General features: G+C 36.1%; 1 protein-coding gene and 1 pseudogene across 1 annotated transcript; both read right to left on the reverse strand.

Annotated features, from left to right (window-relative positions):
- Positions 1 to 257: 257 nt before the first annotated feature.
- LOC148546506 (uncharacterized) lies at positions 258 to 794 on the reverse strand. The gene has a single exon (XM_088499231.1). The coding sequence runs from the start codon at positions 792 to 794 to the stop codon at positions 258 to 260; it is 537 nt and encodes a 178-aa protein (XP_088355357.1).
- A 13,004-nt stretch (positions 795 to 13,798) lies between these two features.
- LOC148546507 (uncharacterized) lies at positions 13,799 to 15,640 on the reverse strand (annotated as a pseudogene).
- Between the last annotated feature and the right edge of the window lie 3,768 nt (positions 15,641 to 19,408).

Here is a 19,408-nt window from a genome sequence, read left to right on the forward strand (position 1 = left end):
TGAACTTGACTTCTTTGGATGAAGAGCTTCCTTTGCCTTTGTTTTTGTATCTCAGTAGTCTTTTCATTTTTCTTGCAAAGAGCACCTTTTCTTCATCTGAGAAACTGTCATCAGATTCTTCTCCTTGGGCTGTCATTCTTGATTTTAGTGCTATACTTTTCTTTTTGTCATCTTTGTCTTGAGACATGTGAGTGGTTTCATAAGCCAGCAGCTTGCCTCTCAGCTCATCATAGGTGATTTTGATCAAATCATTCCTTTCAGAGATGGCTGTGCTTTTCACTTCCCATGGTGTCCAGATTGTTGATGATTATTGAGAACCTTTCGAACATTTGATCGATGCTCTCATCCTCCTTCATACTGAACATTTCATACTCCTTCATCAGCATGTCAATTCTGGTCTCTCTCACTTGCTTAGTGCCTTCATGAGTGAGTCTGAGCTTATCCCAGATTTCTTTAGCCGTTTTGCACCTTGACACTTTTCTGAATTCTTCAAAACTGATTGCACAGTGCATCAGGTTGATTGCCTTGGCATTGAGTTCAACCTTCTTCTTTTCTTCATCTGTCCATTCACTGTCTTCCTTTGCCACTACTTCTCCATCAGCATTCTGTTTGGTGGGAACGTCTGGTCCGTTGAGAATGATCTTCCAGATGTTGTAGTCGATTGACTGCACGAAGATTCTCATTCTTTCTTTCCAGTAGGAATAGTTGCTGCCATTGAAGTAGGGAGGTCTATTATTAGACTGCCCTTCAATAAAAGTGAAAGCCACGATGTTGGGATTCAAGTTGTTGGCCATGGATCTTTACTCCAAGCTGTGAAGCTTGCCTTCTTGAGACCTTGCTCTGGATACCAATTGATGGTTCTAGTTGAACTTGAGAAGGGGGGTTGAATCAAGTTAGCTTAAAACTTAAAGGTTCAAGCTCTGTTTTTGCTGTTGCTCGAGTTGCAGGAGATTATTTGAAATAATCTCATACGCAGAACATTAAAAGAGCATAGAAGAGGAGAAAGAGGCCAGCATGTATCCTGGTTCGGATTCTCAGTGCCATGAATCCTACGTCCAGTCTCCACCACAAACCATGGTGGAATTTTCATTATAATTCTCAGGTTACATACACCAATACTATTGAATTACTCCATAATTCAACTAGTATCTGCCCCTAAGCTTTCTTCACCAAAGCTTAGCAACCCCAAAGTGCTATCCCAACTTGGAAGGGGAATCTACACAGATTCAATTCTCACCAAGTGCTAACCCAACTTGGCAAGGGGAACTAATCCTAGTTCATAAACCCAAATTACATCAGAAAAACAGTGGCTATTTTGCATCACTCTTGCCTTTTCTCTCTTGGCTTTTGATACTCACATAATTGCCTTTTTCAAAACAGAAAATAACGCAAGACAGCCATAACAAAAAATTAGAATTAAGCTTGAGTAGAAGAAAGAGATTCCAGCTCTGTGTTAGAGATGGTGCTCTGAATGTGTGTGTGCTCTCTTTCTTGACTTGAAATGATGGAATGAGACTTCATATATATCTTCAGATTGCCTTGAATTTCTGCCTCTTCCATTTCCTTGTGCCAGCTGCTCATTGGAGCTGTCCTTGCAAGCATGCAGTCTTTTCTTCATCTTGCTCCACCACCTCTGCTGCTGGAGTAGCTCGTCCACCACTTCTGTGGTCCTTTTTCTTGCTTTCTTCCTTGGCATGTTCTTCTTTTTCATCCTGCTCTATTTCCTCGCTGCTGCTGCTCTATGCAAGTTTGTGTTTTGCATAACCACGATCCTATTATTGCTCAGCTGATGTCCTTGGGTTAGTGGTTGTGCCCTTGTGTCCTTTCTTGCTTTTACAGAGCCACACCTGTCCTTGCTGTGTTGTTGCTTCCTTTGTTTTCCAGCTGTCTTGTTTTGCTTGTGATGTAGACAGCTGCCCTTTTTCTTTTGCCAAATGCATAGCCTTTCATTTTTGCTGAACGGTGTAATAAGGATGAAGTATTGGGCTTGTGCATTTGCTTGGAACATCAAAGGAATAAACAAGTAGCATTGTTTGTATGTGAAAACTAATGGGCCTGCCACAATAAAACACACATTAAACAACATTGGGCTTTCAACCTAAAAACAATGTATGTCATCATAACTTAACTCAAAATCAAACTAGGCTCAACAAAGCTGATTATTTATTCTCCCTTATGCCGGAATAGCTAAGAAATGATATTCTGAATCACCAGGCATCTTTGGATACTAAATATAAGTTCGATTAGAGATAAGTCAAAGGGACGTATTCTGCCAAAAAGCGGTTATCTTTGGCTTTTAAATAAACTTGTTGCTTGGAATCCTAGAGAGGATTGGAGGTGGATTTGGAATATGCATATTCCGGAGAAACTCAGAATTAGTCTCTGGTTGTGGCTTCACAATGCGCTGCCTAGATGTCAAATCCACCTTGAGACTACTTTGCATTGCTTAAAGGACTTTTCAAAGGCTAAAGCTATTTGGACTCTCTTAAGATTCGCCAATCCAACTTTTTTCAATGATCTTTCTTTCAAAAATTGGATCCTATGGGTTTTAGGAGTGATAAAGTTTACACTTTTTGTGACGAGACTGTGGTGTATTTGGGTGGACAGAAATGAGGAGCTCATTTCAAATAAAGACTTCTCAGTTTCTAGATGTGTGCCATGGTAGAAACTTTCTGAATGGTGGAGATTTTCAACACTCATAAACTGATTCAACTTCCTCCTAGCTCCTAAACTTGTCCGAAGCATGGTTTCCTGAAATTGAACCGCGATGGAAGTGTATTCAAGGAAAAAAGGCTCCCAGAATTTAGATGTGTTCTCCGCGATTAAGATGGCATTTGGATTCACAGCATGTCCGGTAAGATTCCTGGGGTGAGTATTCTTCATGTAGAAACTTGGGGATTTGATGTAGATTGTTGTTAGTTTCAAAGGTTGGTGCCAAACAAATTATATGTGAGATAGACTCAATGAATTCATTCCTTCTTGTTAGTCAATGCTTTCTTCTTGAATATGAAAAGAAGAATTTGATACAAAAGATTTTTGAACTCAAATAACAAAAGATGGGAGCTGCGCTTTGTGCTGATCCAACAAATTACAAATATTGTAGCTAACTGGTTGGCAACTTTTGGGGTCCGAAATAACTGCAAAATATGAAATTAGCTGCAACTATCACTTCTCCTTTTTGATTGCTCATAAATTGAATAAATGACCATTATTTCTACCCATAAAAGATGAAAACGCTGACATAGTACCCACACTAAATCGAAACTAAACTTGTATCCACGCAAGATGACTTCCGTGTGACAAAAATACCCTATCTTTAAAGGGTTGGAGTGCCACGTAGGTTTGTCACACAGAGAGCATCTTGCGTGGATACAAATTTAATTCGATCTAGTGTGGATACATATGTCAGCGTTTTCATTTTTTATAGATACAAATGGTCATTTATTCCTCATAAATGATATAACTTAGAAGCTTTATCCTTGTTATTTGTCTTTTTATTCTATTTTTCGTTTTTTTTTATTTTTTTTTCTTTTAAGCTTATGTTCACCATATATATATATATATATATATATATATATAACCATATTTGTATAATTAATTTTACAATTAACATGTTATTCTCTTAATAATCGTTCTTCTTTCAACCTAATTAATTCCAAGGAAATAGTCACCAAAAAAAATTCCAAGGAAATTATTAGAAACTTTTTAAGTTATAAATTCAACTACTATTTATACATTAGTTGTTTTCCACTTTTCCTTCACCATATATTTGTAATATTTTATTTTAATATAGAGTAAATTTCATTATTTTTTAATTAAAAAGATAAATATTAAGGACAATACTTTTTATTAATATCTTATACTATTAAAATTTAAGATATAGTATTAGTACTTAGAATTTAAAATGTTAACAAAAAATGATAAATTATTACTCTATTAAAAATTTTAAATATGACTATTGTTTCATATAAAAATATATCTTTTAAGATAGTTAAAAAAGTCATCTTATTCTTTAAAATTTGATCCGTTTAAACTCATGAATTAAATGAATCGAATTAATCATATATAAAATATTTATAGACATTTTTTAAGTAAAATAATATTTTTAATAAAAAAATACAAAATAATTAGTTTTTGGTTAAAGGTCAAACTTATTATCTAAAACCAGGGAAGAGATGGGTTTTTGAAACATTTTAAAAATACACTCTTCCACATTTTTTAATTTTTTTTCACTAAACACCCAGGTTGAGAGTTTAGGAAGATTTTGAAAATCATCTCTGTTATCAAATAACTTTAATTATTGATTTATTAATTTAGTAGTTCAACTATGATTTAATAAATAATTGAAGTATAATAAAATTATAAATAAATACACAAAAATATATAATTGCATTTTAATGTATAATTTAAAGATACATAAATTAAAAAGGATAAAATACATAAATAAAATAATCTCCTCCCAATATTACTCAAGTACAATAATTGGTAATTAGTTATATTTGGATTCTATATGTACTTTATGTAAATCACTATAAAGAGTAGGTTTTTAAAAATTACATGTAAACCTCTATCACCAATCGCGGTATACATAAAAAATGAAAAACCCTAAAACTGCTTGAAGGAGTTGTGGTTTAATTTATGAATAGAATAACGTGCGCTAAAATTATTGTGCGCCATCATAGTTTATGAAGGAAATCACCTTCTAAAACCACTATGAGCCGTCGTAGTTTATGATGGCTATAATACTTTAGGGGCTATCGTGGTTTACGTTCAATTACGTTATAAATTCGCGATGTGACAAAGTTAGATGAGTCGGGTAAGTAGGGGTGTGCATGGTTCAGTTTTTCTATAAACTGAACTGAAACTGCACTAAACCATTTTAAATGGTTTAGAAACTGAACCAAACTGCTTTGTCACATATGAAACTGGTTCTAAACCAGTTTATAATACAGTGCACCAGTTTAAACCAGTTCATAAAAATAAAACTAGTTTTAATTAAAAAATCAGTTTAAACTGGTTTATAGGCTAAAACTAGTTTTCACACTCTCCATCTTTCTTTCTCTCTCTCTCCCCTCTCTCTCCCCATTCTCTCTCCCCTCTCACTCTCTCTCCTTTCCCTCTCTCTCTCTCTCCCTCCCTTCCCCTCTCTCTCTCCCTCTATCTCTCTCTCCCTCTCTCTCTTCCTCTCTCTTTCTCTCTCTCTCTTCTTTCCCTCTTCCGCTCTCTCTCTTCTTCCCTCCCTCTCTCCTTCTCTCCCTCTCTCTCCTTTCTCTCTTTTTTCTCTCTCTTCTTCTCTCCCTCTCTCTCCTTTCTCTCTTTCTTTCTCTCTCTTCTTCTCTCCCTCTCTCCCCTCCTTTCTCTCTCTCCCTCCTCTCTATTTTCCTTTTCCCTCTCTCTCCTCCTTCCCCTCTTTCTCCCCTCCCCTCTCTTTGTCTTCCTCTCTCTCTCTCTCTCCATCTCTCCCTCTCTCTTTCTCTCTCCCTTTTCTCCCTCTTTCCTTCTCTCCCTCCTCTCTCTCTCTCTCTCTCTCTCTCCCTCCACTCTCTTCCTCTTCTCTCTAACTCCCCTTCTTTCTCCCCTCCCTTTCTTTATCTTCCCCTCTCTCTCTCTCCACCTTTTCTTTTCCCTCTCTCTCCCTATCTCCATCTCTCTCTCTCTCTCTCTCTCTCTCTTCCCATTCCCTTTCTTTCTCTCTCCTTTTCTCCCTCTCTATCCCTTTCTCTCATTTCTCTCTCTCCCCTATCCCTCTCTCTCTGTCTCTCACTCCCTCTCTCTCCCATTTCTCTCTCTCTCTTTATCTCTCTCTCTCTCTTTCTCCCTCTCTCTTTCTCTTTGTCTCTCTCAATTTTTCTCCCTCTCTCTCTTCCTCCTTCTCTCTTTCCTTGCGCTCTTTTTTCCCCTCTCTTCTCTCTCTTCCTCTCTCTCCTCCTCCTCCTCCTCTCTCTCCTCTTCTCTCTCTCTCTCTCTCCTCCTTCTCTCTCTTATTTTGGAGAAAAGAGGAAGAGAAAGAGAAGAGGGATATAGAGTGAAAAAAGGATGAGAGAGAAATAGAAAAGAGAAAAAGGATGGAGAAAAAGAGAATAAAGAGAGAGATGAAGGAGAAAAAAGAGAGAGAAAAGGAGAGAGAAAGAAGGGAAGGAGAGAGAAATAAGGGAAGGAGAGAGAGGAATAGAAGAGAGAAAGAAAAAAGAGAAAAAATGAGAGAGAGAGAGAGAGAGAGAAAAAGAGGAAGAGAGAGGGGAGGTGGAGAGAGGGCGGAGAGGAGAGAAACAAAAGGGAAAGAGGAAAAAGAGAAAGAGAGAGAGAGAAGGGGAAGGGAGGGAGAGAGAGAGAGAAGGGGGATGGGAGGGGGAGAGGGGAGAAAAGGAAAGAAAGGGAGAGAGCGAGAGAAAAAGGAGAGAGAGAGAGAGAGGAGGGGGAGAAAGAGGAGAAGGAGAGAGAGAGATAGGAAGAAAGAGGGGAGGAGGAGAGAGAGAGAGAGGAGGGAGAGGAGAGAGAGAAAAAAAGGGAGAGAGAGAGAGAGAGGAAGAGAGAGAAGAAGGAAGGGGGAGGGAGAGGGGGAGAGAGAGAAAGAGATAAGAGGGGGAGAGAGAGGGGGGAATGGAGGGAGAGGGAGAAAGAGGAGGGGGAAAGAGAGAGAGAGAAGAAAGAGGGGAGGGGAGAGAGAGGAGGGGGAAAGAGAGAGAGAGAGAGAGAAGAAAGAGGGAGGGGAAGGAAGGGAGAGGGAGAGGGGAAAAAGGAGAGAGAGAGAGAGAGAGAGAGAAAGAGAGAGAGAGAGGAGAGAGAGGGGGGAGAGAGAGAGAAGGAGAGGAGGAGAAAGAAAAAGAGGGAGACAAAGAGGAGGGGGAGAGAGAGAAAGAGAGAGAGAGATAGAGAAGGGAGAGAAGGAAGAAAGGAAAAGAGAGAGAGAGAGAGAGAAGGGAGAGAGGAGGGGGAGAAAGAGGAGAAGAAGAGAGAGAGGAAGAGAGAGGGGAGGGAGAGAGAGAGAGAGAGGAGGGAGAGGAGAGAGAGAAAAAAAGGGGGGAGAGAGGGGAGGAGAGAGAAGAAAGAAGGGGGAAGGAGAGGTAGAGGGGGGAGAGAGAGAGGAAAAAGAGGGAGAGGGAGAAAAAGGAAGGGGTGAGAGAGAGAGAGAGAGGGAGAGGAGAGAGTGAGAGATGGGAAGGGAGATGGAGAGAGAGAGAGAGAGAGAGAGAGAGAGAGAGAGAAGGGAGAAAGAGAAAGAAAGAGTATGTAAAATTAATTTTGGAGTTTAAATAAAACCAGTTTTAATTTGGTTTAAAACTAAACTGAACCATAAAAACTGGTTTTTAATAAATTGGTTTTTCATAAAAACTATGGTTTCAGTTTAGTTTTTTATTTAAAAAAACTGGTTTATTTAAAACAGTTTCAGTTCAGTTTCAATTCAGTTCAGTGAAACCAGTTTTTTTGCACACCCCTACGGGTAAGTATAGCTGCAATTCAATAACTCTAGGATGGTTGTATAGATGCATGTGTCGAGTGGTCAAAAGAAATGACACCAACCTGGTCGGGCTAGTGGGCTACTGCAGCTACTACAGTCATAGATATTCTGGTGGTTCCCCACATTAATGTCGTATGGCTTCAACATATTTTCATTTTCATTGGCATCTAAGTACGATTGGATGTTTTTCATGTTAAAGATACCTATATAAATATCTTAATGTATCTATATATTAAACTAATAATCAACTTTGTAGGTGGACGGGATATCTGCCTACCTTGGACGAGAATGTGCCAAGGGTTATTCAGATGAGACTTGCATTGGACAGGTTGAGGGCTCGGGGTGTAGGTTGTTAGGATTTTTGATCGTATCACATGTGATATTTATGTCTTCTTTTTATATTGTTGTCTAATAATATATTCTTTTCTTTCAGTTTGTGTGGGAGCCATATTTTGCATGTGAGGTGGTGGCGGTAGTTCACCCAAAAATATTTGCCGAGAAGCATTCGATTGTGGAGGGTAGTGACAAACTTGATCTATTTTGTAGTGATTGGGTTGCATCAGGTGGACCGAGTGATACCATACAGTTTGGTGGCATATAGCATCAATTGGAGAGAGTGTTGAACATAAATTTTCTATAATGAAAGATGGAAGAGGTGAAGATCGAGTGGTTCTCCGATTACTTTCAGATGTGGCATCTGAATTAGAACAACGGAACTAATTCCATCTTCCATGTTCAGAGAGTTGCAGATCCAGGTCCATGAGCAAAGTACCTATAGTGGTACCATTGGGTGGCTCACAGTGTTTGTCTCCCGGATACTTCCTTTGCTAATCTTAAGCAGGTTGATATCCCAGATGATGCTCATTAGAGAGTTGTTTTAGAAGAACCTACTAAGGTGCAAGTACCCGACATGCCTGACAACAGGCGTGTTGAGTGGCGAATGCTTGATGACTTGATGGACCAATTAGTGGAGGAGATCCTGGGCCACGACAAGGCAATCGTTGTATTCTTCAAGCCCGAGTCAGGCATAAAGGCAGCAGAGTTGGTGGTGACGACGGTGAGGGTGGTATTGCTGGTGGATGACATGGGAGTGACGTAGGTTCTAAAGATGTGGGGAGCGGCGGTGATGGATTGGTGGTGATGTATAAACTGATTTCGATGGAGGTACATTTGTTGTAAGTTATAGTAGTTAGATGTTTGGAGAGGCCATCAGTCATATATTCACCAACTTTTTTTAGATGATGTTTACACTCTGTCTTTTGCTTTTTTGAATCACAATCACGTTTAAGGGGTATTTATAGGGTCAAATTCAACTTATAAACTGCTACAACCTAACAAAAAAATTTATTCTTCATGTAAACCACTACACTTTCTCATAGATTCTGGTAGGGGTGTTCATGGGTCGGGTGAAACCAGGTTTGATGTGATCCAGATCCGACCCGAAATATATACCGGATCTATTTGTTAGACCCGAACCCGGCTCTAAACCCGATGAAACCTATACATTTTTGGGCCACGATTATACCGAGTAAAAACTGGGTCATTAACATTACATTACTTTGATACCTTCTTGTAAGCTAATATGTGAAAATATCCAAATTTCTAAGACTCCAACCATTATTTGACATGGTAAAATTCACTTAGAAAAATATAACAAGAACCAACTCTTCTCTAAAATTAAAACATAACCATAATCAATACTAATATTGTCTAATAACACCAAATATTTAAATCAATACAAATAATACAATATTATGCTATTAGTCTAAAATCTTATGCATTTTAAACATAAAACATTAACTTATAGTCTTATAATGACTAATAACACAAAATATTAAAGTTTACAATACTTAAATTCCACATAAGAATAGCCATCGTCCATCACTAATGATGCGTTTGTTTTTAGAGACAGGACAGAACATGACATTGAGACAGAGACAATAGGACGGAGACACTAAAAATTATCCCATGTATTGTGTTTGGATACGATATACAAGACACTAATATAGTGTCCAGTATTATGTTTGGATACACATGAATAAGACTAAAATATTATATAAAATGACTAAAATAGCCATGTGAGAGTACGTAGCATTATAGACGGAACTTGAAAAAAATGTTTAAAGAGGCCAAAAATTTTAATAAAAAAATATATAATAATATTTATATTAAAATAAAATTTATAAATATAATTATTTTATTTTTAAATTTATTATTAATATGTAGGAATACATATGGTTAAGATTAACAAAAAAAATAAATCTGAGTTTGATTAATAAAAAATTTTGTGTAGGTTGATAAGCCAAATTAATTTTAAATAAAAATCAATTTTAAAAAAAAATCCGTTTTTACATGAAAAAAATTAGTTTTTGCACATAAAAATCTATTTTTATTTAAAAAACTAATTTTTTTTATCTAAAAACTTATTTTTTTTTTAAAAAAATTGATTTTTATTTAAATTATATAAAATCAATTACAACTTATAAATTATTTTTTGGTATTTTAAAAGATCAATTTTCCTTTTGATAATATTTATCTTTTAAAATTTTCAAGATTAATTATTTTTATTACAAATCAAATAATATAATACAAGATTAAAATGGTATTGAAGTAAAAACGATAAGAATGAAAGAATTATCCACTCCAATAAAAAATTCTACAAAAAGGAGAGAGTACCTGAAAAAAGAAAGAGATAGAAGAGCAGGAAGAAGAAAGTACTTCCCTTAGAACAGCGTAATAGGAAAAATAAAAAGGGGTAATAGTGGAATAATAAAAAATATCTATGGATAAAAAGAAAAACAAAATTTATAAAAAAGTCCGTGTCTACTCTTCCAAATCCCATATACATCATTGTCTTCGTAAAAGAATAGACACAAAAGTATAAAAAACTGTCTCAGAGACAATGTGTTTAGTGTCCATGTCTCTGCTTTCAAACACTTTTTAAACATGTATTGTCCATGTCTCTCTGTACTGTCTCCGAAAACAAACGTTATCTAATAACACAAAATATTAATTGTGTATGATGACCGGGCCACCGGACCGAGTTCGGGTGACCCGAGCTGTGGCCCGGACCCAATCCGAAATAATGACCGGATCTATTTTTGAGACCCTTATCTGATCCTAAACCCAATAAAATCACACCAAATTAACCCCTAAAATATTTGGAATCAAGCCAAATCTTTAGACCGGATCATATACACCCCTAAATTTTGGTTCAATCTTTTTTTTTTCATAATCTGCTCTATCTAGTAGTGGTTTCTATCTTTTTATTGTTGTTGATAAACCGCTATACGAAATAACGATTTATGCTTAATTCCAATTTAAACCTAATCTACGATGGACTATAATGATTTACTTTTGTAAATGCTTAAAACCCTCTAGCCTGTAACAATTTATATATAATAGAGGACCGAAATATAACCAATCATAAAAAATTGTATTTGAATAATTTTAAATCTCAATTATTTTAAATATATGATTTACCTAATTAAAAATATGCATCAGCCAATGTCTTATAATGTTATTTAAATATTATACGAAAATCTAATAACAAAAATATTCAAAACTCAGTTTGCTAATTAGTAATTAGTGAAAAAGTGATCCGAGAATTTAATTATTACAAGTGTAATAACCTGTGTCGTGCACGTGATAAGATTAAAATTATAATTTTAAACTATTCTATTAAAATTAATTTAATTAATAAATAAGTAATATGATGTGTATTGTTCATTCTTTTTTAAATATAATATTAAGTGTATTAACTAAAATGTAACTATTAAGTGTATAAGAATTATGTTTAAATTATGAATCTTTAAATAAAATTATCCCATTTAAAATATTTAAATTATGATTTCAATCATAAATTATAATTATGATTTAAAAAAATTAATATGATATTACATTTTTTTCTCCACTTCACTATTAATATACTGATATTGCAAGTCTACATTACAATATTTTTTTGAATCTTGACTGAAAAGAAAATAGTTACGTGTTTCTATCATTCTATTTATTTAATACACAATGTGCTAACACTAACGAGATTTTTTAAAAAACATATATTGATAAAAATAGATATAATATGATTACAAATATAATATAAATAAATAAAATATATAAATAAATGCTAAACCAATATGCTTACCAATGTCTTTGTTAAATTTTGTAAATTAGAGAATAATTATGTATTCGGTTATTTAGTGATCACATATGAAGGTTGTGGTAGGCTTAGAGAAGGGAGGTTGAATCTATGCCTTTCTTTTTGTTGCTGTTATGACCCTTTTTAGACAAACTTTCAATTCTGATTCTGTTTGAACTCAGCAGCGAAATTTATGAGACAATTTATTTTTGTCTCATGAATATCAGAAAACAGAACAGTGCAGAGAAGAGAAAAGCCAACACCAGCATATATCCTGGTTCGGTTGCCTTGTGCTATGCAACCTACGTCCAGTCTCCTCCACAACAATGGAGGACTTTCCACTATAGTTAACAGTATTACATACACCAATTTCACAGGATTGACCCAATCCTTTCACACACAAGTTCTAACCTAACTTGACATTGGCTATGCTAATACCTAACTATTCACTCTTAGTGCTAACCCAACTAAGAAAGGGATACCTCACAGGTACAAGATACAAGACACTTAACCAACCTAAAGAAATCTGAAAATAACTCTAGGCTTTTCTCTCAAGTGTTTCTCTCAGCCTTTTTCCACTCATGGCTTTTTCTTAAGCTTTATCATAATGTCTTTTCTCACAAGAAATTACAGAAAGATAAACTTAGAAAAGTACATTACAATCAGTAAAATATGAAGGAGATTGGTTTCATCAACAGCCTCTGTGCTATGCGAAAAACCAGATTAGCAAGCCTCTGATTCAGTTCTTCATACTGGCAGAATGCACCTTTTGATTAGGTTACACTTTCCAGTTAGTTGAACTTCTTCAAAGAGCTCTCTCAGAACAAAACCTCTATTCACTGGTTTTCTCTCCTTGGTTTCTGAATGAACAGCAAACCTCTTGTATCTCCTTGCATGTTGCTTGGTTCTTCTTCCAAGGTCAACACCTTGAGCCTTGAGCTTCACCATCCCACAGATTCACTTTTTCACCTTATTCTCCAGAGTAGAAACTCTTCTTCTGACTTCCTCACCTTGACCGAAAGCCATAAAACAGCAACCATAGAAATCTTCCAATGGTCAACTTGATCTGAGCCCTTGAAAAACAATTTGGTCCCCAAGTCATGTTTAAGACCGTGGATACATAGCAGAGAAGAACAGAAATCCTCTTTCCCTTGTATCCCATTTCGGATAGAACAGAGAGTTGGGAAGAAGAGAAGAAACTGATTTGCATGTATGAGGAAATGGTTTACCTTTGATCTCTTCTTAAACTTGATTTGGCTTGAACTTGTTGATTTGACATTCTGACTTTCAAGCTTAAACCTTCTCTCTCTTGCTTCTTTGGTTACTAGCTTATGGAAGAAGCTCTTTCTCTCTTTCTTACTTTTCTGAGTTTCTGACTTGACTGAGATAGAGAAGAAAGGAACGTTGATTTGGTGAAAGCAAGTGAGAAGGAAATGAAATTCAATTTGGGCTTGGATCGGGTAGTGATATGCTTGGCCCATTTTTGATTTCTTTGGCTTCTTTCTTTGCTTTTTCTTGGGCTCTTAATTTTGCTTTCAGCCCACCATCCTTGCTAATTGCTTTTCATTCCATTTGGGCTATGGAATTTTGGCTTGCAATAATAAATAATTAGTAATAAGTAAATATAATTAATCAACACTAATTATTTATTTTGCCCAAAAATAATGTTTGTCATCACTAATTAATTTGGTTAATTTCTTAACTCAACAATCTCCCCCTTGATGACAAACATGGTTTAAGAAATAATCAAAAGGAAATGAATTTGAGTAAGTTTAGAAACTCCCTTTGATTTTTGTCATTTGCTCTTGTGTTGCTCCCCTTTTCCTTTTCAAGATTAGCTCCCTCTTGATTTATGCTTTCCTCTTTGTTCCTGTTTTATATTACACTTAAAGAGAGCACAATGAAGAGCTATACACATTTATCTAAGCTAAGGAATATCAAATAAGCAACATCACATAATCAGCCCAACATCAAGCTAATATCAGCAGCAAAAGGATTCAGCATGTGAAATCAAGTTTTAATGCAGCAATTGGACAAAAATCCCAAAAGAAGTACTAATAGCTGCAGCATTGCCAAAAAATTCATAGGACACATTTACCATCCTATTATCCTAGTGCTATTACTCCCCTTTTTGTCATCAAGGGCGGATAATAATCCTGAGCAACAAAAACATCAATACAAAACCTGCAAGAAAAGGTTATATCACAGTCCAAAGTTCTAACTAAACTAACAAAAGTGCAGCAGTATTTAGAGTTATTACAGTCATCCAAGATAAAACAATTCAATAGTAGCAAAATAAATCAGAGTTCATGAGACAAAAAGAGAGCAGCAGCAGCAAATTTCATGAGACAAATCCTAGGCATCAGAACCATTCCCCTCCGAAGCAGCTTCCTCTTCAACATCAGTGGCAATGTCTTCATCCTTTTGAAGGTTATCAATGAAGGTCATGAGTACAGCCACCCTATCCCTTGATTTTCTCAGAAAGTCCTCATGCTTGCTAGCTAGCTTCCTTTGTTCCTTGCTCATGGCAATCATGTGATTTGATTGGGAAACAAACTCTTGAGCGACATCCTTGACCACATTCAGCAGAGTAGATTTCTTTCCAGTGGAGATGGAAGTACCCTCGGTGGAAGGAGGAGGAGAGTTATCTGGAATGAAATCTTCATCATCATCATCTAGAACCACTCTCTTAGATTGAGTTGGTCCTTTTTGCTGTTTCACTGAACCATCTCCTTTTAGGTATGAATGTCTGTTTTCATAAGCCTCATTTGACAGGTCAACACTAAAATATTCAAATATGCAAGTTAAAAACATGCCATAAGGTAGTGCTTTATCTTTCTCACTTCTAACAGAATCAAACATGTATCTAGCCATCAAATAGGCAAAAGAGATTTCTATTTTAGTGATTAGGGCATACAAAACCAGTGTGTCTGTGTAAGATACCCTTTGATATGAACCACTTTGAGGAAGTAAAATGTGGTTGACAATTCGGTGCAACTGAGCACGTTCATATCCTAGGGCTTTGTGAGTGGGTGTGATGCCATCAATTAAGGAAACATGTTCACAGATTTGAGCCAAAGTATCATGGTAAGAGATACCAACTCCTTCATCCCACTTTACAGACGTGTAAGCACACGGCCCAACATCAGTGTATTTCAAAGAATCACTGACAGTTTCATTATTCAAAATAATGTGTCTGCCCTTAACATAAGAATGCACACTTCCTTCATGGTAAGTCATGTTAGCATAAAATTCTTTGACTAACTGAGGATATACAAGTTTTTTGATTTTGAAAAGGTGATTTCAGTCTAAAAATTCCAAATTTTCAACAAAAGGAAAACCTTTCTTTTTCAAATCAGGTAAATCCGCAAGAAAGGAGGGACATAGAGTACGATACTGAATAACTCCCTCATAAAAATCGTGGTTCATGGCAGATTTGAAACGATGGGGTTATAGTCTGAGTGAGATGTCATGTAGTGTGATTTGTGAGCAAAAGGATCAATGTCTGGTTCTCTAACCGATTTGAGAGGGCGATGAGGGTTACCTCTTTGTGAGCGCACAGGAACAGACCTTGACTTAGGTTTTGCTGTCTCAGGAACAGGTTCTTCAACAGCAGGACGCTTACCCTTGGATGAGCCAGGTTTCGAAGAGATTGGTTTGGATGGCGTTGTCTTAGGCGGTGGCGTAGATTTGGCAGGGGCAGGGTACCTTGGTGTGGTCTTGGTTCACGCCATGGGAGCAGTGCGAGGAGGAGAGGTAGGAGGAGATGGTGAAGGTGTGAAGGTTCTGTCTTGGGAGCGAGTGGAAGGCTTGGATGGAAGTTTATGCACCTTTTCACGAGGAGGCTTGTGTGCTATGATTTTCTTCCTCATTTGTTGGTTATTTGGTTTAAGAGGAAAAGGAGTAATGAGGGTAGTGGTGAGAACCGAAGGGATAGAGAAGGAGTTATGGAGGGAAGAGAGGGAGTGTTGATAACCGTACCCAAAAGTAGATTTCCAAAACCATGCAACTGCATCACCTTTTGAAATGACTTGAAAAGACATTACCTCAAAGAAGAAATATTTTATTTGATTTAAAATAAAACAGGAAATTAATTTTAAATTTTGAAAAAACTTTAAAAAAAATAAATCAAACTTAGAATCTTTTCTGATAAAAAACATTGAGTGAAAATCTTTTTTTTTTTTAATTTTAAGCACACAGCCCAACAAAAATATCAACCAAACAAAAATTGTAACATTCATATATGGGCCTTGAGATGGTTGGATTTAAGGAAACACATTGGACCACTCTAGATCTGATTTTGAGTTTGGCCCAGATTAACTTTCACGTGAAACAAGCCCAGAACACGCTGACTTGAAGGAAACGTTTATCACCTGCCCAGAATTGTCTCATACCTGTTCATGAGACAAAAATCTCCAGCAAAAATATCAGCATTTTTCAAATAAAGAATCATAACTCAGAATTCCTAGACAAGACCTAAGCATGCAAAATCTATCCTCAGCTAATGGTTTTGTGAAAATATCAGCTAATTGCTCCTCTGATTTAACAAATTGAATGCTAATATCCCTCTTTTGGACATGTTCTCTTATTGAGTGAAATTTCACTTCAATATGCTTAGTCCTAGAGTGCAAAACTGGATTTTTAGAAATATTAATGGCACTCATATTATCACACATCAAGGGAATATTTTCAGTATTTAGTTTGTAATCAGCAAGCTGTGTTTTTAACCATAAAAGTTGAGAACAACAAGAAGAAGCAGCTATATACTCAGCCTCTGTAGTGGATAAGGCCACTGTTGGTTGCTTCTTACTTGACCAAACATTTAGGGACTTTCCAAGGAAGCAACATAAACCTGAAGTGCTCCTTCTATCAACTCTATCACCAGCAAAATCTGCATCACAATAACCAACTATATAAAAATTATCAATCTTAGGATACCAAAGACCAAAATTGGATGTGCCATGAACATATCTAATGATCCTCTTAACTGCAGAAAGATGTGACTCTTTTGGTTTGGATTGGAACCTAGAACACAATCCAACACTTTGCACAATATCGGGTCTAGAGGAAGTTAAGTACATAAGAGAACCAATCATTCCTCTATACCTAGTCTCATCAACATCTTTCTCAGTTTCTCCCTTATCTAATTTTGAATTAGGATGCATGGGAGTTCCCATAGGTTTGGCATTTTTCATACCAAATTTCTTAACTAATTCCTTGACATACTTTTCTTGATGAATGAAAATACTTTTTTCAGTTTGTTTAATTTGCAGCCCAAGAAAAAATTAAGTTCACCCATCATACTCATGTCAAATTCACTTGTCATGAGTTTTCCAAATTCAGAACAAAGGGATTCATTGGCTGATCCAAAAATAATGTCATCAACATATATTTAGACTATAATAAAAGAATCATTAGAGTTCTTGATAAATAGAGTTGTGCCAGTGGTGCCTCTTTGAAAACCATTTTTCAAAAGTAAAGAGCTAAGTCTCTCATACCAAGCTCTAGGAGCTTATCTTAAACCATAGAGAGCTTTAGATAATTTGAAAACATTATTAGAATGCTCTTTATTTTCAAAACCAGGAGGCTGCTCCACATACATTTCTCTATCTATCACTCCATTCAAAAATGCACATTTCACATCCATTTGATATAATTTAAAACCACAAAATGCAGCATAAGATAAGAGAAGTCTTATGGCTTCCATTCGAACAATAGGGGCAAAGGATTCATCAAAGTCTATTCCTTCTTCTTGGTCATATCCTTGTGCCACTAGCCTTGCCTTGTTTCTTGCAATGCTACCATCTTCTCCCAACTTGTTTCGAAATATCCACTTGGTTCCGGTCACTTTATTTCCACTTGGCCTTGGGACTAAAGTCCACACTTGGTTCTTTTCAAACTCAAGAAGCTCATCCTCCAAAGCTTTAACCCAAGAAGGGTCACTAAGGGCTTCCTTGACATTTTGAGGCTCTATTTGTGAAAGAAGGGCAATGTTAGATCCTTCTTTTGCCTTTCTAGTGGAAGACCGAGTTTGCACTCCATGAGAGACATCCCCAATGACAAATTCCTCAGGATAATTCTTTAAGAATCTCTATTCACGAGGTTTGGTAGATTTGGAGGCAGAATCAAGGGATTCTGGGTGCTGCTGGCTTCAGGATTTCCTTCAGATTCATGAGACAAAATGGAATTGTCTCTTGAATTTTCAGCAGTTGCAGTTTCTGGTTCAGTTTGACCAGAATTTCCTTTTTCATTATTTTGAGTGGCTTCATCTTCCTTTTGAGCTTGATTTCCTGCATCACAATCTTCCAAAATGCTTTGCACCAAATTAGTATCACAAAATGTAACATGTATAAATTTCTCAATAATCCTAGCATCTTGATGATAAACCCTATAGGCTTTACTAGTTGTGGAATATCCTACAAACAAACACTCATATGCCTTTGGATCAAACTTACCCAAATTTTCTTTGTTATTTAGAACAAAATATTTGCATCCAAAGATGTGTAAGTAATCTAAGTTTGGTGGGTAGCCTTTCCAAAGTTCATAAGGGTTTTCTTCAAAAATTTCCTTATGATTGTTCTATTCAAAATGTGGCAAGCCGTGTTAACCGCTTCAGCCCAAAGGAATTTAGGAACATTACTCTCACAAAGCATAGCTCTTGTCATCTCTTGTATGCTTCTATTTCTTCTTTCCACAACACCATTTTGTTGTGGTGTTCTTGGACAAGAGAAGTTGTGAGATATTCCAAATTCCTCACAAAAGGATTCAAATAAATTATTTTCAAATTCAGTTCTATGATCACTTCTTATAGAAGAGATTTTCAAATCCTTTTCGTTTTGAATTTTCTTGCAAAAAGGTTCAAAGGCCGAAAAGGCTTCATTTTTATGTGCAAGAAATAAAACCCAACCAAATCTAGTATAGTCATCCACAATTACTAAACCATAGTGTTTACCACCTAGCCTTTGAGTTCTTGTTGGACCAAATAAATCAATGTGTAGCAACTCAAGTGGTCTTTTAGTAGAGATATCTTCCTTTGGTTTAAAAGAACTTTTTGTTTGTTTTCCCATTTGGCAAGCATCACAAGTGATGTCTTTGTCAAACTTTATCAAAGGAAGACCTCTTACTAATTCTTTCTTTACAAGTTTGTTTATTTGAAACATACTTGCATGGCCCAATCTCTTGTGCCATAACCACTTTTCAGATTCTTTAGAGTGAAGACAAGCTACATTTTGATCCTTTAGTTCATCAAGAGTAAGTCCATACATATTATTAAAATGCTTGGCAACAAACATCACTTCATTTGTCTTTTCATTAACAACACAGCATTCAAGTCTTTTGAAAATTACCAAATATCCTAAGTCACACAGCTGACTTATACTCAAAAGATTGTGCTTCAAACCACATACCAAAAGTACATCATCAATGAAAGTAGATTGTTCATTACCTACTTTTCCAACAGCAATGATTTTACCTTTACCATCATCTCCAAAGGTTACAAAACCTCCATCATACTTATTTAGTTTGATGAAGTAAGTTGACCTTCCAGTCATGTGCCTTGAACATCTACTATCCATGTACCACATGTCCCTTTTGTTCTTGGATGCTAGGCAAATCTGCATGAAGAGTTTCAAGTAGCCTTAGGTATCCAAATTAATTTGGATCCTTTGAAGTTAATCCATCTTGGTTGCCCAAGTGCATTGAAATCACAAACAACATTGTAAACTTTGTTTCCTACAACCCTCTTTTCAATGAAACATTGTGCATATGAGTGGTCAAATTTCTTGCAATTGACACAATGATTTTCTAATGTG

The sequence above is a fragment of the Arachis ipaensis genome, chromosome B9, assembly GCF_059453495.1.
Source record: "Arachis ipaensis isolate K30076 ecotype BB chromosome B9, ASM5945349v1, whole genome shotgun sequence".
Lineage (NCBI taxonomy): Eukaryota > Viridiplantae > Streptophyta > Magnoliopsida > Fabales > Fabaceae > Arachis > Arachis ipaensis.

Excerpts from the sequence above, each read along its gene's own strand:
- LOC148546506 (XM_088499231.1), bottom strand. The coding sequence starts at position 794 with ATGGCCAACAACTTGAATCCCAACATCGTGGCTTTCACTTTTATTGAA.